The 22,043-nt window shown below is 36.8% G+C and overlaps 1 protein-coding gene and 1 pseudogene across 3 annotated transcripts; both read right to left on the bottom strand.

Moving 5' to 3' along the window:
• Positions 1-4,577: 4,577 nt before the first annotated feature.
• LOC149025505 (dihydrolipoyllysine-residue acetyltransferase component 3 of pyruvate dehydrogenase complex, mitochondrial-like) lies at positions 4,578-13,177 on the bottom strand. The gene is made up of 19 exons (XM_089145720.1): positions 12,815-13,177; positions 11,548-11,641; positions 10,017-10,147; positions 9,797-9,894; positions 9,669-9,703; positions 8,650-8,705; positions 8,457-8,531; positions 8,254-8,346; positions 7,335-7,577; positions 7,093-7,165; positions 6,746-6,849; positions 6,582-6,667; positions 6,409-6,484; positions 5,827-5,894; positions 5,671-5,737; positions 5,473-5,568; positions 5,276-5,378; positions 5,069-5,164; positions 4,578-4,984 (listed from the first exon to the last, which is right to left on the bottom strand). Exons 1-19 carry the CDS (start codon positions 12,851-12,853, stop codon positions 4,914-4,916), a joined length of 1,704 nt encoding a protein of 567 aa, XP_089001846.1. The 5' UTR covers positions 12,854-13,177; the 3' UTR covers positions 4,578-4,913.
• Positions 13,178-14,238: 1,061 nt separating this feature from the next.
• On the bottom strand, positions 14,239-20,173 carry LOC149025504 (glycylpeptide N-tetradecanoyltransferase 1 pseudogene; annotated as a pseudogene). Of its 2 annotated transcripts, none has more exons than XR_016171742.1 (2): positions 20,019-20,173; positions 14,239-16,267 (listed from the first exon to the last, which is right to left on the bottom strand). The product of XR_016171742.1 is annotated as a glycylpeptide N-tetradecanoyltransferase 1 pseudogene, transcript variant X2 (transcript). The 2 variants fall into 2 exon arrangements; XR_016171741.1 differs by having other exon boundaries at positions 14,240-16,250; positions 20,019-20,172.
• Between the last annotated feature and the right edge of the window lie 1,870 nt (positions 20,174-22,043).

Genomic DNA, 22,043 nt, shown 5'->3' with positions numbered 1-22,043 from the left:
ACATGGAAAAGTTATCTTAGTTTGATGATCAAATTCACAAAGGCTGCGTTTGTTTGTTGGAATAAAGGTAGAGTGGGAAAAAAGGGGTGGGAAAATTCTTGAAAACAGTATAGATTTTTTACTTTTCCTTTAAATCCCAAAATAGTAGATTGTTTAGTTGTTTGGAGGGGGAAACTTGGCTGCTGATGTGGCAGCCCAACTTTTCCACCCCATGCCATTTTAAAATCCCACATATTTGGTGGAATTTTGTGGAAAAGTTGGAAAAAGTAAAAAATGGGACCCACCATATCATTTTTTCACAAAACCCTTTCCTTTCCTTTCCTTCTCCCTCACCCCACGTGTTTATTTTTCCCACCCATTTTTTCCCACCCCACCTTTGCAAATAAACGCAGCCAAAGAAAGCATGCAAATATTCTTAGATATGAACCCAAAGTTTAGAAAGAAAGTGCATCCACATCCTCTCCATCTAGTCTGTCTTTTCACTTATTTTCTCACATTCACATGAGATAGTAAGACGATTAATATTCTTAAGTCTATTCGTGTCAAGTAAGACAACGTAGATCTCATACTCATATGAGTATGAAAAAATGAATGGACAGACTGGGGGGAGAGGATCTCTCCTAAAAAGAAAAATCAGCAGTCATATATGGATATACAAAATGTCCAATTTGAGGAATTTTAAGCTCAGGCTATACATGAGCATGGGACTAGAATAGATGTAGAACTAGAGATAAAATGGGACTTCAAAGAGAAATGGTTTGCATTCTCATATATTGAGCTCCTAGTTGAGTGGAAAAAATGTCCATTTAGGGACAAAGATCACCATGCAACAGTGGTCCTTAGCTTCTGTTCATGTTTAGTAACAGACATCTCCAAATTTCTCCTACAAATGCAGGCAGAAAAATAAAAGATAAAGCATCACAACACCACTTAGAATTGAAAATAGCACCAGTAACATAAACCAAGACATTAGACAACTTTGGGATTGATGGGATCCCATCAACCCAGAAACAGGTTCTTTGTACCCTCTAACTGAAGGTTTGATTCTCTGATTGTATACTTAGGTTATATATATATCCTAAGGATGCAGTTGAGGTGTGTATAAGCTGCCCAGATGAACCTCAGATGTAGGAAAAAAAAAAGAAAAATGGTTACCCTAGCCTTCATCTCACTCAGTTAGTGTGTTCCTTTATCTTTGACGCCACGATCATGGGCTGTTAGATCGAGATCTCGGTAGACATTTTGATCTTGACTGTTAGAGAAATGAACAGTTGAGATAAAAATCTCGATTGAAATGCGCGATCGGACAGCCTAAAATTTCACTGTAAGGTTCAAAAAACCCAAGCAGATTCCCACCTCTCTGCATGTTTGTGGGTTGATTTTAAGGAGTAAAAGTGATCTGTCAGAAAAACAACATTTAAAAAGAATAATAATAACCTAGTTGAAGGTGGGGTGACAGAGAGAGAGTAAGCACGCAGAGCTCCCAGCATGAATCTTCATGCTAGAAAAACCATGTGTGCTCACTCTCTTCTGTCACCTCCTTAGAAAACCAGGTTGACATGAGGAAAGGAAACCCATCACCTTTGCTCCTAGAAAGAAAGAGAGAGAGCTGAAGCCATCATCTTATCCTTCTCCTCCTCCTTTTTCCCTAGCTGGCTCAAACTATATGAGTGAGCTAGAGAACTTGATGTGATTTTCTGAGGAACAAAGTGAAGGTGTCGTGGGGTTTATATAAGCCCAGAATGGTGGCGGTGGACCATGAATTACGTATAGAATATATATGGGTTCTCCTCCTATTGGTTTCTGGTTTCTTCCCTGATAGTTTATTGTTATTGTTATGTCAAAAGTACCATTATAAAAAGAATATTATCATTTGCTCTCCCCCGCCACCCCAGATGCAGCACCAATTAACCAACCTCACTTAATCAATTCCTTTTACCAATGCGTCTTGTACTTCTAAATTATCCAAACCCTCCATTAATGGCTTTAGAGAGAAAGAGAGAGAGAGAGAGAAAGTTAAACAACAGAAGCCTAAAACTCAGAGGCTATTAACTCTCATGTACAGATCCTCTTCTAAGAGATAAAGGTGAGGGTTGAAATTTTCACACTGTAAAAGGGTTCTAGAGCAGTTCTCTCAGTCAAATTATCAAACAGTGGCTGCAAATTAATGGGCAACTGGATTCATACAAACAAGTTCCCTTCAATTATTAGAAAGAACTATTTTTACCAAAAAAAGGAAAAAGAAAGAACTATTAACTTTCAATATGCATGGCTGGTGGGGGTGTTGACAATTTCCTGAGAGAATGTTTTGCCTTCCTTTTTATTTTTTCCCTCATTTAAAAAGATTTTTTTTCATGGTGAAAGAAAAAGAGCCACTTCAATCACATGATTTGATCTTCTAATCTAAGTACTCTGGATCTTCAACAAGAAGGCAGCCGCAAATGAATAAATTCTCTCTCTAGTGTGAATAACATAAAATTTTCATCTTTTTTATTTGTTCGAGAGTCTAAGACAATCAACCAATCAAATTTAGACATCACATGTGACGACATATTCCTATTGCCCACGCGAAGATTTATGAGAACCCAAAAGTGAGTTTTAAGTATATATGCTTGTTATTATTAATGATATTACAGCAAGAACAATAAGAAAAGTTCATTCCCAGAGTAAAGTGTGTTGTAATGGGTTTTCATCTCTCTTTTTTTTATATATAATAATAATAGCAATTAGAAAGATTTGATACCAATGTACATGAAATGCAATTAAACAAAATTAGAAAGAACTAATTAAACTAATGATATGAAGATGCATGCTTCCCATACAAAGCAATGATTTAAGGAACTAATTAAGCTAATAATGACATTATATATAGCATAGTGTGCAAAGGGATAAGCTCCACCTTCATTAATATTATATCCACTTCTTTATTCATGCATAGCTCACACCTCATTGTGACCACCCTATTGGCTACCCCCACTCCCTCAAATTTTCTTCTAACCAAGAATTTAGCTGTTGGAGCTGTATGTTCAACAAAAGAAAAGGAACCCATATTATTAAAAGTTTAGGAGTTACTAAACCCATTTCATTTGGACCGGCTGGGTAAACCAAGTTATAAGATCGAAGCAAAATTGGTTTTCAAAAATTTGGAGTCAAACAGATAGTAACAAGGATTAGAGTTGCTGATTCTATAGCTAAGATCAAGATGTCTTTCATCTCAACTGTGGGCATTTTATCAAGTTTTCTGACCGGAATTGGAAGATCTACTTGAGGCAGATTTAGAGATTTCTTCGAGTTAAGTTCTCTTTTCTTGAACACTTTGACTAAAAGAGAAGATTAGTTATCACTAATCAGGTATTAATTAGTCCTGGACCAATTATGGGATTAAAGCAGGCAGGAATAAGATTATTAACGACTCCCTTATTGAGTTGAGCTTTTCCCTTTCGGCTTTGGGTACCACTTTCCATATTGGGAAGTTGCAGAGGAGGCCAATGATGGATTTGCTGCCACCCAATCCTTCATTTGATTCCTATAACTTTACCATTTTTGGAAAGTCACTAGAAGGCCTAAAACTAAATATTTTTTATGTAATCTGGGTGGCCAATGATGTGAGCCATATTCTCTTCTTCTTGGTCATTGCATAGGTTTAATAGGGCTCTGACACTTGGCTTATCACCATGGTCGACCACATGGTAGCACTTCAGCCCACTCCCCTAAAGTAGATAAACTTGCACGCCTATCCAATAATCATAAGCATCAAATTTTTTGGTAATGGTTTGACAGCCCATGCTTAGAAGAGTGATGAATGAAAAGATCAATCAGACCTGATTCTTTCTCCTCCATGCTCACACCAGCTACATCTTTTCAGCTTTTCCTCTTTAATCTATAAGTCAAATCTATACTTAAACAATTACAAAGTGAGCAAGAGAGTGCATGAGGAATTTGCAACAGCATCATAAGATCATTCTTTCACTTTTTGCTAAATGCTAATAATTTAGGTTTAGGTCTAAAGTATTAGCATCAAGTACCGTATTGGTTAAATGATTTAAGAAACATATCATCTGTTAATAAATATATTTTAATATAATCTAATATTGTACCCATTAAGAGAAAAAGAGACCAAAGGGTCATCTTCAAATTATTGATGGAAAAGGGAATGGCAAATCCCCAATTGATGAATTAGAATGAAATGCAAAGCAAGCCCAATCTTCCTGTCAAACTAATCATATCTTAGCCCTATAGCCCTTCCTGCTTCCCAAATTTTGCCAATATCTCGTAATACGAAGTTCAGAGTTCAATCTCCTTATAATAGTAGGAAGAAAAACCCCACCGCATATTTAAATTATATAAAAACACTACCTTAAAGATGTAGTTGAGATATGCATAAACTGGCCTGAATGAACCTCAGATAGAAACAACTGACACCAAGTAGTGTAGATAGAGTTAATTGGTTGTATCAAAGTTGGCACTTTGAACCGCCGCCCTACCATACCTTGAACAAGAGAAACTAACACAGAAAAAAATAGTTTGATTCGATTCTAGAATAGAGAGACCAAAAGGAAAATCACACAAAGCAACACCTAAGAAAAAACAGCTCAGTTTAATTCTAAAATGGAGTTGGTGTGGGACTACACAGTCACACTCTATACATGGACAAAATTTGGTTTATTATCAACTGGATCTAATGCCTTGGTCCCAGTTTCATTATCGACGAACAGAACCCAAAGCCAGCAATCTCAGCCACGCTGGTAAAGTTTCAGACAAGAGAGAGATGCTCCCGATGGATGCCAACCCCAGACAGATTGATCCTTGATGCCAACCCAAAGCAGGTATATACTCGGGAGAAGAATCATGTTCAGGATCCCACAAAGTTCCTTATTCTGATCAATCACCGCGAAAATAGTTTGGCAGGTCCCTTAAAGCAACATGGACTCTGGATTCTCGATGTAGTCTTTAAATGCTTTCAACCACTCAGCACCAATTGCCCCTAACAGAATAAAATGAAAATTATAGGTTTATCATTTTAACATACGATCTGGTCATTCAAGAACTATAAATTACAGTAACGTACCATCAATTACACGGTGATCGCAGCTTAGAGTGACTGACATAAATGTAGCAAAGTTGAATTGATCAGCACTGACCCCAGGTACAGCTCTCTTCTCAGCTGCTCAAGACAAATAAGTCAGGAGAAACTACCAAAAAAGAATTGATCCCAACAAGCTAACTGAAAATGGCAAATACAACAAGTGCAGCAATGATGAACAGGGAAGCATACCGGACCCAACAGCGAGAATTCCAGCCTGTGGAGGATTGATGATGGCACAGAACTGCTTAATTCCAAAAGGCCCTCCCAAATTAGACACAGTAAACGTGCCTCCCTGAAAATATACGCAAAGCAAAATTCAGACGACATTAAGAGGCAACTGATAAACACCAATAATTGATGGCAAAAGCTCAAAATGCAAACACAACCTCATAGTCTTCAGGTTTCAAGCTGTTGTCCCTTGCCTTTCCGGCAAGCTGTTTGACTTCTTCAGAAATTCTGGACAATCCTTTCTTATCTGCATCCTGCAAAAAATATAGAAAGTGATTTCTCAAGTGTCATTGACATACTAAAATAACAAAAAGAAGAATGATGTCATTTAAAGATGAGTAAATTCGTTCACTGACCCTAATAACAGGGACATACAACCCATTATCTGTCTGTACAGCTACATTGATATTGACATTGTGATACCTAGATCAGTAGTCATAGCCAATTGTTATTAAATATATAAATACGTATTTCAAAGGACAAAACTACAATGCTTATTATGTAAAACTCACTGCCGGATGTAGTCATTAGTCCAAGAGCTATTGCATTGAGGAACTTTGCGAAGAGCTAAAGCAGCAGCCTGAAATTTCAGTCCCACAGAAGTAAATCTTTATCAGGGAATACTTGGAAAATCTACATTCTTGGACAACACTTAGTTACCAAATCAAAAATAATAAGTGTGGACATTTTAGTTAAGAAAAAACACTACTATTTTGTTGAGATAATGATTGCATTTGTGGAACTAAGATTTTAGAAGGAAAAAGTCTATCAGAATAAAGAGCACTACAAAAATGGGAAGAAAAAAAATACTATGCGAAGAAAGACATAAGCATCAAAAAGAAGAGATGGGGGAGGGGGAACCAAATGTAATGCATTTATTTGATCTTCTAATTCAAAAGGCTAGGACATAAATTGGTGAACATAGACAGGCAGTCAAAAGGGGGGAAAAATGAAGGCCTTAAAATATATTTCTAGCTGTATTACATCCAGTTTTATGATGCATCAGAAATTGATTGCATTGTGAACTGATAAGATTAATCCCATCTCTGCACAAAATCCAATAGTTAACTACAAAAGCACTGGAATGGTCAGACCTTTATCACAAGATCATTGACAGAAAGCCGCTTCCCACCAGAAGCTTCCTGCAGGGAGTTAAGTTGGCTGCGCAAGCTGCAGATTACAAATGAGCCAAATATTAACGATGACTGGCAGCAACCCAGATCACAACGACAAAACACAATTTAATTAATGCTGCAATTAAACTTACCCCATGAGTTTGTCAACACAGGTGTCCACTGTTAAATAATAATGAGGAATTGTTTGTTTTGAAAGCAATAAGCGTGACGCTGTGATCTGCAGAAGTGGCAAAGTCAGGTATTAAATTTCAATTTTGAGCACAATAACATATAGCAGGGAAGCTATAGACATTACTTTTCTTATCTGGGAGTGTGGTATGTCCATGTAGTCCACTTCTCCTGGTATGACAGCATCTTTTGCCTTGGAAACTGGTTCATGTGCTCTCTTTTTGCTGGAAGCTACATGATTAAGATACATGATGAAAAATGCAGATAAAATATCAGCTTTTGACATATTGTAAACGAATAAACACCGAAGTGCTTAAATGCAAAATAATTAGTAATCAGTTTTAAGTAATCCATATCCAACAAGGTGCTACAAGAAACTGAGAAATCTAAAGTAAGCAGTTTCAATGTTGAGAGACTAATATCAATATATCATGAACAGTTACTGGATCTAAAAGAACAAATGGGGAATACTACCTAGGTAATCTTCAATATCAGCCTTCACAATGCTTCCATCAGGACCAGTTCCTTTGATGTTTGAAAGAGGTACCTATCCCATGAAGGAAAACCATCTTAGAGAAGGAGAAAAAGGAAAAGCAATATCATTAGAAATCCCCAAGAAACAACTCCCAAGGACATGAATCCGTTGTTTAGAAAATAAAAAGGAATGAGAACTGCGATTCGTAAGAATTGCTAGTGCATAAACTAAAATGACTAACATTGTGCTCTTCTGCCAACTTTTTAGCAAGAGGACTTGCAAAAATGTGATCCTTTGCTGAAGGAGATTCACTAGGTTTAACGATCTTCTGTTCAGGTGGACTTAGAGGCTTCTCCACTGCCTCTTCTTTGGGAGGTGTAGAATCAGATGACCCTTTTACTCCATCAGCAGAACCAGAAGTTGTGGGTTTGTAATCTTTAAATTTCTCTATGTCATCCTCTTCTTCAACAGTAATGGCAATCACCTAATCAAACAAAAATCAGATTTCCAAGTTTGAGATAAACATTTGGATAATAAGAAAACAAATTATTCAAATTTCTACTACAAGAACTGAAGGTCGTATAACTCGTCGGTGTTAATTACGAATAATTTAGACTATTATTTGAAAGAATAGTCTGGGACAATGATGCTGATATATTTCATGGAAGCATGTGGTAAAGTTGTTTCAAGAAAAGACTGATGCATGGGGTATAATTGCTGTGGCTTTTTGGGAAAAGATGGACAAGTCCAATAACATCATTTCATTGATTTTGGATTACCATGTAATATATAAATTATACAGCAAACAGTAAAGAGGCAGATGCTATATAGCTAGTAGGCAGGTATGGATAAGGAAGGGATGGGATGGGAAATCATTCCTGCTCATTCTGAAAATTTTCGTTCTTTCTCTAGGACTTCATAGAAAACCAGGAAAGATTACATATTGTCCAATGCGGACAATGTCAGTTAGAGATACAACCAGCCAGTACAATAAGGAAGTTTCTTAAGCTAGAAATTCCATCAGAACCATTCCTTTGGTTACAAAAATAACAATAACTATTTAAATAACCATAAACAGAATAGGAACAAAAAATTTAACAGGCTACGAAAGCGATGACAGTTCCAAGCAAATTGATCCTCATGACAGTTGGAATGACTACCTCACCAACTTTAATATCTTTTGACCCATCTCCACAAACTATTTTGGCAATATAACCTTCCTCCATACATTCCATCTCAACGGTAGCTTTGTCCTTACCCCCCAAAAAAAGAAAAGAAAAGAAGAAGAAAGTCAGGTCTATGAACCAAGAAATCCACTTCAATAGTAGAATTAGAACAAAAAGATGGTAATAGGAAACCATACAGTTTCAACTTCACATAGTACTTCACCAGGTGAAACTTTATCACCTTCCTTTTTCAACCACCTTGCAATGTTGCCCTACACTTCAACAGACCATGTAATGAGGAAGAATAACATAACTTTTCCAAACTTACAAGGAATGAAGCACAAAGGATTCGCCATCATAATGTCCTCAGATGCATTGCAAATTGCATACCTCTGTCATTGTAGGAGAAAGTGAAGGCATTCCGATTTCTTCGTGTGGAGGAAGGCCTGAGACCAAATTCAGACAGTTTTTATATAATTTCAGCGGGGGAGTTCGTAATTTGTACTATTTATCTTTGATGAGTAGCTATAATAAAGGAAAAACAACCCAAGACAACCACATAAAACCAATGAATTAACCAATAACATAATTAGGAGCGACTTCTAATGCTGTTAAAATCCAAGACCAAGTAGCAGAAAATGAGCTACTTGAAAACAAAAAAAAATGTGTCCAGAAATGGGGCCAATGATTGGTCAAAAGAAAATGTAAGTTCCTTACTTCTATACTATCATTTCCAATTTACAAAGCAAATTTGTTATTTCAAATTTAGCAAACAATCACAAGTTCCCCCAAAACAATGAAATGGAATTATTTACACAGAGAATAACCACCTAGTTATGATTATGACAAAAACAGACTGGCCATAAACGGAATAGTCTACAGAGCTATATTCTACATGCAGAGTTCCAAGATGTAAGATGCTCTCAAAAGTTCTCTTGTTGGCTGGATATCGTTGACAGATGATGAAAAATAAGAAAAGTTATTTGTATATGCTTTCTACAGTCATTACTCAAATGTACAGTACTTGATATAATTTTTTCCCCTTTTAAAGAAACTCTGATCATACTGCAACTATTCATCATTTTCATCAAAACAGAATATTTTGTCTTCACCTTCCCCACCCCCCACCAGCAGTGGTAAAGATAAAAGTAAATAATCCTAATGATTTAGTTTGTTGAGTGGGTGGTGAAGAAGGGAAGAACAGAGTCAGCAAACAAGGGCAGAGTCAAAGTTTAGTTCAAGTATCTAGAGGAATACAGGAGCAAAATACCAACTCAGCAATCCCACCCTGAGTGGGTGGTGAAGAAGGGAGGAATGGAGTCAGCAAACAAGGGCAGAGTGGCAGTTTAGTTTAACTATCTAGAGGAATATAGAAGCAAAAATGCCAGTCAGCAATCCCAAAAGCATACCTGAATCTGTCGCCAAACCTCTTCTTGCCTGTGAACTGGTAAGGGGGAATAAAGAAGTAAGCAAACATTTGCAGTCAAAGTCGTCAAGAAAGGAAATTAATAACAAAGATGGACGGGCCACAACAGACCGTCGAGAGCAATTTTCAAACACCGAACCAAGCACTGGAATGCTCATTCTCATTGCACTTTTTGAGAAATTCCCCTTTAGTCTTGCAGACAAAGGCCCCTTAACAAAATAGCATACAATATTTAGAATCAAGTATCTACAAGCTCCCAGTTCAGAAGATCAATAAATTTATTAAATATAAGAAAAAGCTAAATTAGTAAAATCAGGAGGGTTCCAAACACCATGAAGATGTCAAGATGCTGGGCTCTACAGCTGTAGTGTGACTGGCTGATTGTACTTGGAACAACACCCATAGGAAAATCACCATCCTTCCTTCCACACTGATAACCATGCTGGCGAGTCTTTAGAAGATCTGGAAGAGGGAGAAAAAATAAAAATAAAAAAAATTCACAGATGTCAAAAACTGACCAAGCCCCTATAAACCAATGCAATAAGAAATGACAATGTAAACAAAACAATTACCCAGAGGAGAAACAGGATGCTTATCTTAGGACATTACATTTAACATCTGCTGCAATCAAGAGGAAAGCCATTGTTTTACAATTTTAAATGCTTTTTCTGTCTTACTAGTTCTTGCTTTCTTAGGATATTAAATTATAAGCAGTTCAAAGTTTCCAACCTAATAAGATTCTAAGCCAGTTCACATTTCCTACATATTTCCCCTCACAATGTCCTAGCTGGAGCAATATATCTAAAACAAACCCCTGACATGTACCACAATATCCTCAGCATGAATTAGAAAATTTGGGCTTCAAACAGCAAGCTGATTGGGATGGATGGAGAGACCCACCCACAAATGCCTGTATGGAGGCAAAGAACTTACATGAAGAATACTTTTTTGGAAATATGGTCAGATTGTCAATATATTTGGAAGGTGCAATGCCAAGGACAGATTAGAGCAATGGTCAGCTTATCATGGTAGAGGAATCCAACAAAGTTGAACATGACCAGAGTGGTGCTAGGGAAGGTGGATTAGTTTGGGTTTCATAGTCTGGAAGAGCAATGAAGCAAGGATAACAAGAAGGCATTTTAAAGAAGTTACAGCACAAGAGGGAATTTTATGAAGACTAGCAGTGATGGATGAAAAATGGAGGAGCTGGGGAAGCACTTCTTCTTAAAGAAAAAGTCTGTACATGCACAAAATTAGCATAATCAAGGACTTTCAAGATCCCACTAGAGGCAAATCTTGAAGCATGGGTATAGTTTTTATGCCAGTTGCTTGCAAAGAAAGGTGTTAGTATGCAAAATTTACAATAATGAGGTTTCTTGACCAGGAGAAAGTAATTGCTACTTTGTCTTCCTATTTGTATCAACATTGGAGCATAGATCTGTTGCTTCTGCTCATGCATTCAGACACAGATGAGCAGAGACTGACAAAACATGTTTGTGCATTATTTTCCCAGGAAATTGTGCATACAACCACATGTTCATGCATGTGGTGACATATATCACATCTTGAACCAAATCATACACTTAGAAATACATGATTGTGAGTGGAAATTACACCAACTACATGATGACCCTGCCATCTGTGCATGCACTCAAAAATGCAAGTGGGACAAGGAAAACAATTTGCAAACATGCACTTACAAATGCAATAGTACACACTACTATTTAGTCTATTGAGATAAAAATTAGAAGAAAAAAAATTATATGAAAGATTAGCATAAAACCAAATAATTGTGCAAGCAAGGGGACATTCCTATTGACTAAAGGTTGAGATTATCTCAATTCAATGCCGTTGCTAGTTACCATCTCTTTGGCCAATGGAGGGTTGAGCATCTTTAGAAAACCAACGGACGAAAATAGCAGACTCACTTCGTAGTACTTCTGGAGCATTGCGTAACTGCAAAGTTCAAATTACATTGGTTATTAATGAAATGTTCTATGTACAATTGACAGCATACCTGAATGATAATGAAGTAGATGACTACTGAAATCAAATTACGAGAAAAATGTGTAGTTACAGAAGAAAGTAAATTTTAGACAAGAAGAGAGAGGACAACAATTTTGAAAGCCTGTCAGGAAAACTAAGAAAAACAGGTTTAAGCATATCATTTTCAGTCATGGCAATTCGAATCAACGCAGAAGTATCAGGGATTCTCTCATGTGACTTTTAAATCAGTTTTTCAAAAAGAAAAGGTCAAGCAAATCGAAATGTGCAAATCTATAGATGACTGGAACTCAAGAACTTCGGTTTATGAGAACAAAACTTTCAGAAGATTGAAGTAATTATTGGAGGGCACTACTGCTTGGAAAAATAAATGACATGTTTCTTCTCTCTTCCATCCTTCTTTTGGGGTTTTTGTAGTGCTAGTTTATTCAACCCAAAAAAAAAAAGAAGTTTCATACACTAGTGAGAAATATGATTTTATCCAATTAAGAGCACTGATAATGGAATCCAGATACATCAAATAAGAGTACGTAATCCTGGCTTAAGAATGTTTTACTAATCGGATGGGCAACCTATAGGATGTAAAAAAATTGCAGAGTCGACATATGAAGCTTCCCAGAAAGTACCACAATCCCACAGCGTATAAAAGCAATTCAAAACCATTGGTTTCGAGAAGCCAACTCCAAAAGGTTGTACTGCTCAAATGTTGATGAGGAATGAATACTGTATAGTGTATATGTACCATGTATAGCATGTGGCATGCGAAGAAGATTGCCCTCAGAGTCCCTCGAATCCAAATCCATACTTTTTTGAGGTAAAAATGTTCATGCCTTCATAAAATTGAATTCTTCTTTATTCAAGTTAAACAATAAGGTTTTGTCGCGGGTTCTTTGAGAGATAAACCAAAAATTCAATTACCATTTGGAAGTAAAATTCCACTGATTGGATAAAAATGTTTCTTCAGTGTTGTCCATAATCCCAAAAGGCTCTGGGAGAGATCGTCCATATTGGATGAAACATTTTAAGATCAAAATCGTCAATAAGATTACCTTAGATATGCTTAAGCATAAATGCATGAAAGAAAAAAATGGAAAAAGAAAGAGAAAGGGTTTAATTTGAGAATACCTTTCTGGAGTGACTCAGAAGATGAGTTGCGTAGCTCATGATCTTCAGTTCCAACCCAGCAATTTTCTTGACTTGCCTGCTCTACAGTAGTCGGTCACAGGTCGAAGAATTGAGAAGGAATTACAAGAACAGGCAGCTAAGTCCTTTCCTCGAATCGAGGAGTGAAGCCTTAAACCTTAGGTAGATCGCAGACGGAGAGGTTCCTCACCTACCCAGAGAGGGGCTGTGACCAAACCAGAACGCGTGTCTTTTCCTGACTACCGCTTCTGGCATTTTGTTTTTTCGTTTGGGAAGAGACGAAGAGTTCGCCGTCTAATTTATCGCCAGCGGGGACAGGACCGGCTCCCTGAGAGTAGACAATGGATGTGAAATTCGGACTTTAATTCAATATTGAACCGGACGGTTAAAGCAAAGCATTTTGCACCGTTAAATTGAAATTTAGATCTCAGCCATTAAAATTCAACTGTCGAAATTTAATTTTGAAATTCCAAATCTGACAGTCTAAAATCACGCTTGACAGTATTGACAAAAAAAATATAAAGTAATGAGTTTTATATGGGTGTCATCCTAATTGAGTGATTGAAAAGCGTTAAAAGACCACTTTATTCTTCCCTCCAGCAAAGTGATCCAGAATTTTGATCTTACTCTCACAAAGAGTCTGGATCACCTACATGTCATTAGGAAAGAAAAATCTGCTCCTTAACACTTTTAAACAACGCATTAGAAGTGGAGCCCACCTCTCAATATTGACAAAATGAATTAGAGGTAGAATTCCCGGGTCTCATCCTTGATATGTGGTTGAAAAGCATCATCTTATTCTCTCCTCAGGAGCTGTTCTGGATACAAGAGGTGAAAGAATACTCTTGTGGGAATACAATGCCTGTACCAATTTTATCATTTGTTTTAATCAATCAAGAATGTGAAATTCAGCCAAAAATTGCGTTCAAAGAATGCATGACAACCACACTTCCAATTTAAACAATGTGATTTGGAAGGAGATCTCATACATTTTCAATTTCTCGTTCAAAGGTTTCGGTATAAGTAAAGTCTGAGAAGACAGTCTTCCTGTGTAATCTTATCCCAACAATTTTTATTGAAAGGCTATTCTGATACCTACACTAACCAAAAAAAATAAATCAATATGTGCTGACAGAAAAATAATTTGGGGGCTTTCAAGTCAGACTTGCAAATGTCTTCACCATAGAATCCATCACAGTTGCTAAAGCCAATACAGTGAAACAACATGGATGCACTACCATCCCTGGTGTCTGGGGATCATGTTACAGCTTCAGTGTCATGAACCCAAGATTGTACACGGGAATGCTTTTTCATGAGGAACTCAATCAAGCTCTACAATGTAATGTTTGCTCCAATGAGCTTAAGATACATCAGCATCACAATCACTGCTAAGAAAAGTGGAAGAGCTGTGATGAACACAAGGAAGATTCTAGAAAACAAAATACCATTTCCATGCAAGCTTTGTATATTGTACTCCACATAAACAACAATAATTGTCAGTCTAATCATTTGCTCACTTCATCAGTTAAAACTAAAAAAAAAAAATGGTATAATGCTAAATGGTAATGAGGTTTCAGAACAGCCGGCAATCAAATTCCAATTCATTTGGTACATGGACTCCATATACAACGATATACAAGCAAATGCATAAAAGGTAATTGTCAGCAAGGCAACACTGGTCTTCAAAGAAGCCATTTTACTAGAAGAAAAAGAGCTAATTCACTGCCATTATGCAAAGTCATGGATATGGAAGCGCACATACAGGAAAAGGGTACAGAAAATGCAAGCATATAGACGCTTACACCAAAAGATTCAGGAAGTATCTCTTTTAAGTCAACCTGACTCCAATTCCATCCATAGATGCAAAGGTGTTCTAATAGTTCATGATAGTTTCAAGCATCTCATAGTACATGTGCCTACAAAACTCTCTTACATGCAGAAGAAAAATCTTTCCAGGGTTGCAAGGGTAACAAAAGAAAAGAAAAAAGCAGAGTGAGATGAAACAACCAATGAGTATCCAACAACCAAATACCATAAATTATATGGCTAGTCCAAATGGTTGAATCAGAGTCCATTTTGAATCAAACTACAAAAGGACAAGACCAAGCTCTGATGGTTTTAATGCATTTAGTATCCTATAGTTGTACAAATAGTAGTGAAGTTGCCCATCACCCGGCCCAAATTTCAGTTCCTTCAGGAAAGACTCATTGTGCATGACATCTAATGCATTGAAGACGTCAAAATCCTTCTGTTTTGCTACGATAAGGGCATCATTCATAAGTTGGAGCAATGGAGTCTGTGTGGAAACATTGTAGTAAGAATAAGCAGCCTTCAGAGTAGAGTAATTCTGGTTACCAAGTATAGATGATGGGAGTGTGTAGAAGCTGCAGAAATCAGTAATCTCATGAGTATCTGGACTCTCAACCAAGTAGCTATCCACAACATTTTCTCTATGAAGAAGCCAGTGTTCGACATCATTCTCATCAAAATCTGGAGCAACAAGAAATTGACTCAAGTAGTTTCTAAGCAGTCGGGTAACAGCAGGTACATCATGTAGCTCCATTTTCCTGAACCCCGGGGTAACTGTTGATTCAGGCAACTTAAAAAGCTTTAATGTTCGGCTCATAGTCATCCTTGGCCCAAGTCTAGAGAAACCAACATCAATAAGTTTTTTTGGGTTCAACGACCTATGCCAGTACTGGCAAGTTGCGATTGGTGTTGGAAGAACAACTCCAGCAGTATAAGCTGCTTGCCAAATATTTTCCAGGTGCACCCTTCTTGTAACCTCCTTGATCATAACAGGTGCAAGCCTCTTTGATCTAAGCTTCTTATGAACGCACAAGAAATTAATTTCGGCCATAATAACAACATTTTCTCGGACCCTAATCTTTGCAGGGACACCTGTAATAAAAGCAACCAGCTTCTTTGAAGTCTTAACACGGACACCAATATGCCAAGTCCGAAAATAACCAGGAGGGCGAAGAGCCCATCGAAGAAATTCCTTTGAATAATTGAATCTGAACATGTTTTCATCATCTTCAACATAATTGTTTGAAAGGAGACTGTATACCTCTGCGCAGGTCTCTTCACTGTCAATATCGCAAGTGGTCCATTCATATGGACCCGGAAGATTGTAAGGTTCTTGTTTGACTTCAGATAAGGGTGTTGGCTGTTCGATTGGACCTTCAGGTAAACTGCTATCTCCAAGATCTTTGAATTGACCAACTGGTTGGGTTTCCCAGAACTTATGTCTCTTCCCTAGAGAAAGTGAATCCTGAACTCTTTGGGCTACGGCATCAACTATGTTATCGTTCTCCAGAGGAGAATTCACATCAGAGTTAAGATGAGGACTCTCACCAGGAGCACCTGGAGGAGAATTGCTACCAGCCATCTCAACAATCAATCCAAAAAAGGTGTTCTGTCAAAAAATGAGAACTTTATATTCCAACAATGAGTTACTCAGCTCAAATTGGATTAAGGACTACTGGAAAAATCAATTGATTTATTAAAAAAGGGGGGTGGGGGGGTGTCATTATGCCATGTTTTAAATTTTCAACACTCTAAAACAAAATCAACCAGCAAATTAAGTGCTCATTATGTAAGTAGATAAGATTGACTAACAAGAAATCAAGAACTGATACACAAATATAAGTCCTTTCAATTTAAACTTAGGCTGTCTCTCCAGATCCCAATCGATAATGCCACACATTACGGAGGATAAGCATGCTTCCTACTGTATCATATAGGATCACCAGTTTGTGGAGCCTACATATGAAATATTGATATGCTAGCGTCCACCAGCATTATATAAACCTAAATTAGTCTACTACTAAGAATACATTCAATGTGGGTACCTCAAATAAAAGAGCAACTTGAGGACAAATGAGTGCATGTGCCACGGCCTAGTTATACTAGTGGCAAGCATGATTCTTGCATTTCCTTCTTAAACCCCTTTAAGAAAGAAGAACAAGACGACACATGAGATAGTGGACCTGAGCATACAACCCTCGTAAAAGAAGTCCAAAATGAACCCCCTCCCCCGAAAGAAAGGAAAAAAAAGAACACACACAACCAAAAAAAAAACCCTAGAAAAAGGGCCCAAGAGTCCCCATCGCACTCTGCAGTAATGAAAAGTATTAAATGAAAGACACTAGGATTCTTTCATTTCCTTCTTAAATACCTGGAAGAAAAGAGAACAAGATGACACAGACCTGAGCATACAACCCAAGCAATTTCAACATAATATGCAAGTCACCTGACATCCTAAACATTTCTAATTTTAGGACAGCTAATAAACAGGTAAATGAAGGAAAATAGAATTGAATCTTCCTCCATCTATGCTAGAAGATGGATAGCTACTTCACCTAATGAAATCTAAAAGCATACAACTAGATGGTGCTCAAACATCAAATCCAGTCAAACAGTAAATGGCCTAAATTGCACTGAGCGAAACAGCTCAGGTTCTCCAAAACCCTAGCCCAACCCAAGGTCCCATTAACAAAGGCACATGCCTAGACTCTGACCCCAATTCAACCTGATTGAGCCAGACCTCCCCCTATTTTGCCAGTCCAGGTCTAGGTAGGGTTGGGGCTTAACCTGGCTATCCTTGTTTTGTTTCTGTCATTATCTATCCCTATACACTCAAGGGGGAACTGAGACATTACCAACACCAACATTCCAAAAGATATGGTAGACCTGTTGCAATAAATATAGAAAACCTAAACCAGAATATATCAATGACATAATACAGAAACGTTCTGATGGATGGATGGATGCACAAGGGGAAAACATTTCTTGCAGGTACAAAGGAACAACATATATTGAACAATGCATCACCATGGACCGAACAAGGTTACACTACCTTAGCATATGTCAACAAAGAATAAAAACAGAAATTCACCACTCTTCAAGGACAAATTCAGTTTGTAACAGAGTTTAAGATTACTAGCTTAGTTCAAGAACTTGAGTTTCAATCTTGCCTAGGCCAGACAAAATTTCACTTGTAGTGCATCTTTTGCAGCAAGTTACGGCTGGCCCTTTCCTATTAAGGATTAAATAAATGATCCTTTACATACTTTCCAAATTAGGACTACAAATCATACAGTAGACAGGGACAAAAGAAAAATTAGTAAGTATTTCTCATTTGAACCTTTATGTCAAACATGTTCAAAAACATGCATAGTTCATTGCAACATTATTCAGCCACTTTCAACTCTCTGACCTTAGATAGCAGCTCCACCTACAGATTTTAATCTACCTTAACAAATCAATAAGAACTACTTTCTTGAATGGTATAACCTATTGCCAATTTGATAGGCCAACAAACCTCCAACTAACATATGCAAGACCATCTCGGTCATTCTTACGTCATTTAATGTCCCAGACAGAGCAACCCAAAGCAACATAATCTTCAAATCAAGGCCATCAAGATTCCTGATGCAGTCAACCGTGTAAAATCAGCCTCAGGTAAAGTGTTTCAATTTTAAATTAGTCCTTTATTCAGGTCATGATTGAACTTTGAAGTGGATATAATAATATGACTTCTAAAGCTTTTCATGTGAACATGGTAAACCTAAACTACCTTTAAGTCCTAGTTTGGAAGTTTTATCAATCACAACGGCTATGAACATAGATCAGTTAGTCAGCTGAGCACTTGATTTGATGAATAAGAGTTTTGTTTCGAGGACCCCTGCCTCTGAGGTAGAGACTTTAATTCCAAATCTCCCTTCACCGAATTCTACACTATTCCCCTAGACTGTCCCAACCAATTTCTAAAAGCTCCTTGTTGCTGCAATTTCTGCTGCTTCAAGGTCTGCTGTTCTTAAGTCAACAAGTAATTGCATCACCTAAACCCAAATTCTTCTTCTTCTCTCAAAGAATCACAACCCAACTGTAGCTTCTTCCCTTTGTTTTCTTCTTTACCTGAGCTCCAAAATTCCAGACCAACCTTCCAAAATTAAAACAGCCCCAGATCAGTTTCAAACATCCCTTTGAAATTTAACCCCAAGCTAGTTCAGTACTGGTCTAGGAAAGCTCAACCAAAAAGCCCAACCCCAATTTTCTACTATAAGACATTGATTTCCCCAAGATTCTGGTTTTAGAAACGTGGAAACCAAAGACTATTTCTTCAATTTCAGCAATATCTTACCATCAAAGCAACACCAAACCTTCACTGAGAGACTTCCCTGCATTACCATAATCTAACCCTAACACCAACCCTAAACCCCAACCCAAATTTTGACCTAAAACCCTATTTCAACCCACCTGAGCTTACTAGTTCATCCAAGATCCTGGGTACCGAATCCTAGTTGATCTCCTACAAATCTAGGATTGCATTAGTTTCTATGGATAATGGTTTCCTGAGCAGTTCCTCTTCTTCTAACAGATCCAGTAATTGATAAATTTTATCTGGGACGATTCCATAAAGTCTGGAGAGAAACTATAGACCTTAGGGGGACAGCAAAAAGACCTTTGCACCTCTTGATACATACATTATTCCAGCAGCTACGGTGTTTAATGATTGCCAGCTTTAAGCAATAATGAGGAATGACACTTCTAAGTGTTAACTTAGAGGGTAACCTACAAACTTTTACGTCTGAAAATTACAATACCTATTCATTGGGCCAATCTCCAGTTCTGCCGTAACTATCTGAATTCCTGAACCACTCAACCTCTAGAATTACATCTCCCATAAAATTCACCCCAAAGACTGTTTTCGGGTCTGAATCAAAACTAGACAAATCCAAAATTTCCAGCAAAGATGTAGAATGATCGAAAACTAAAATAATTAGATCAATAAACATTTTCAACAAAAACATATAACCATCCTTCAACGCATAACAAGCGCAATAGAAAAATGCAAACAGCTCCAATACTGATTCGCATATGTAAAATAGTGACTATTAGAAGGTGAAGAAAATCAATTTTCAGGCGGATTTGAGAAAGGTGGTGAAAAGAATAAGTAAAACGGAGAGAACTTGGAATCAGATTTCAGAAACAAACAATTTAAATTAGCAAATCCGAAACAAGAGGCACTCGTTTTAATGTAAACTTCGGAACCTGAAGAAAAGAAACAAAAGTGTTGAAACTAAAACGAGTAACAAATGAGAGTTATGATTTAGGGCTGGAAATCGTTTGAGTATAACATTGAGAGACGATAAGAGAGATTAAAGTAGATGATCGATACCTGGTCGACAGATAATGATGGATTATGTCCAACAACTCTAGGTCCTAGGAGTGAGTCTCAGAAGTTGACCTAACAACCAGACTCTGCTTTCCCCAGCAGCCACAAGGTGAAAAGCACATCGATACATGTTTCTTATGCACCAAGTTACGGTAACGGCCAGGTACTTTTTTTTTTCTCTCGGAGATTTTTACGTGCAAACTTTTACTTCGGCGTGAAACTTTTATTGCCTCCCCGCCGGTTTAAAGTTTCTATATCGAGTATCGGTAATGTGATTTTAAGAGGCGTATTGTCCTGTATCGATTATTGTATCGCTCTGGCTAATGTATTTTAGCGTAATTCAATGGAGACACGTATCGAGATGTATCGTATCAATTGGGTCAAATATAGATACGTATCGTGAGATACTTTAAACCTTGCCTCCCAGGCTGCATTCCATGTAATTTAGCCTAATATTAGTTATAAACAAATTACATAGGCACCCAAAATGAAGGCTTTAAAGCACTAATACTTAATTTTATATTTCAAAATTTTCAAAATTGAATTTTCATTTAATATATTTGTTTATGTAAAGGATAAGTCTCTAAATTCAAATTCAAATCCACCGATTGATCTTATCTTATTTTCAAATATTTGAGTTTGAACTACAACTCAAAAATCTTCTTGATCTTTGGAGACTATAAGATCAATCGAAATCTTCTTGATCGGTTGGATTTTAATTGACTCTGAATTGAGGACTTGAGTCGGTTAGGTCTTTTTTATATAAACAAATTGCAAACATTGTTTATTATAGGGATATTTTTATAAATAAACAGTAATTTAACTGTTTTCAGTGATAAAATTGACAAATATATCAAATAAAAATCTAATTTTAAGGTCTCGCTTTTTAAACATAAAGTAGGGTTTCGGCAAACATTGTTTATGTATTAGGATATTTTTTAAAAGACGTATCCTCAATCGAGTATTGTATCGCTCTCTCAATGTATTTTAGTGTAAAATTGACAAATGTATCAAATAAAAATCTAATTGTTAAAAAAGATACGTATCGGCTAGTATCGTAAGGCATCATGGGATACTTTAAACCTTGCTTTTAGGCATTTATTTTGAGGTGCAAGTGTAATTTGCTCTTAAATTTATAAACTTTTTTGTCTTTTTGTAAAGTAATGATTCTTTTTCTACCCTATGGAAAAGAAAAAAAACACTAATAATTCTTTTAGCCGTACAAGAAATGAACGGTTTTCTTTCTTTATTTAAAGAAACTACCGATAACGTTATATATATATATATACCTTCACCCCTTATTATTTGCAAATGAACCAAAAATGCATATACAATTTTCCATTTATTTTGAATTTAAAAGTATATCAAATCAGGCGTATAACAAGTTATGAAACATCATATGTAAAAGGAAAAAAGAAAAAAAAATATCATTAAGTATTTGGATTTTTTTACAATCATAACCATAACTCCATAAGTATAGATATTAACCAATTTAGTTTAGCCATTAGAGGAAGTTTAGCAGGTTAATTCTGATAAGAAAAAATTATCTATTTAAAAATTAATTAAAAGAACCAAACAAAACCAACACATTAGGAGCTGCGTTACCTTGGTAGATTGGTCAAAGGTACTATTAATCCGGACTTGTTTATACAAATTATATTTAACACAAACATTTTTTTCCATGTAAAATTTTATCATTGTTAATAACAATTTTTTATCTTTTCAATGAATGATTATTCATTAGGGTAAGATGAACTCAAGGAAACTGAACAGACCTCGGAGGAGGTGAGTTTCGCTCCATCCTGCTTGCAAGGGATAGAGCATGTTTTGCCAGGGAGTTAGCCAAGCTGTTAAGTTCCCTGGGAATATGATGAAATGTGACAAGCTTTACATAATTGGCCAATTTAATAGTATCCTGAGCTATTCCCCAAATTTTGAGTGAGTTATGGTTTAGAACACTAATAAGGCTGAGACAATCTGATTCCAACTCCAAATTCATCCATCCTTTTATACGCAATGTAAGAGACT

The sequence above is a fragment of the Hakea prostrata genome, chromosome 2 (assembly GCF_041222555.1).
Source record: "Hakea prostrata isolate BN-2017 chromosome 2, UWA_Hpros_2, whole genome shotgun sequence".
Lineage (NCBI taxonomy): Eukaryota > Viridiplantae > Streptophyta > Magnoliopsida > Proteales > Proteaceae > Hakea > Hakea prostrata.
The sequence above is the reverse complement of the archived record's forward strand: the minus strand, read 5'-3'. Positions and strand labels throughout refer to the sequence as shown.

What these genes read in the sequence shown, in the direction of transcription:
- LOC149025505 (XM_089145720.1), bottom strand. Translation starts at nt 12,853, where the DNA reads ATGAGCTACGCAACTCATCTTCTGAGTCACTCCAGAAAG. An exon ending in AAGATATTAAAGTTGGTGAG is followed by an intron (nt 7,578 to 8,253) that starts GTAGTCATTCCA and finishes TTGTTTGATTAG; the next exon opens with GTGATTGCCATTACTGTTGA. An exon ending in TGTATGTCCCTGTTATTAGG is followed by an intron (nt 5,569 to 5,670) that starts GTCAGTGAACGA and finishes TATTTTTTGCAG; the next exon opens with GATGCAGATAAGAAAGGATT.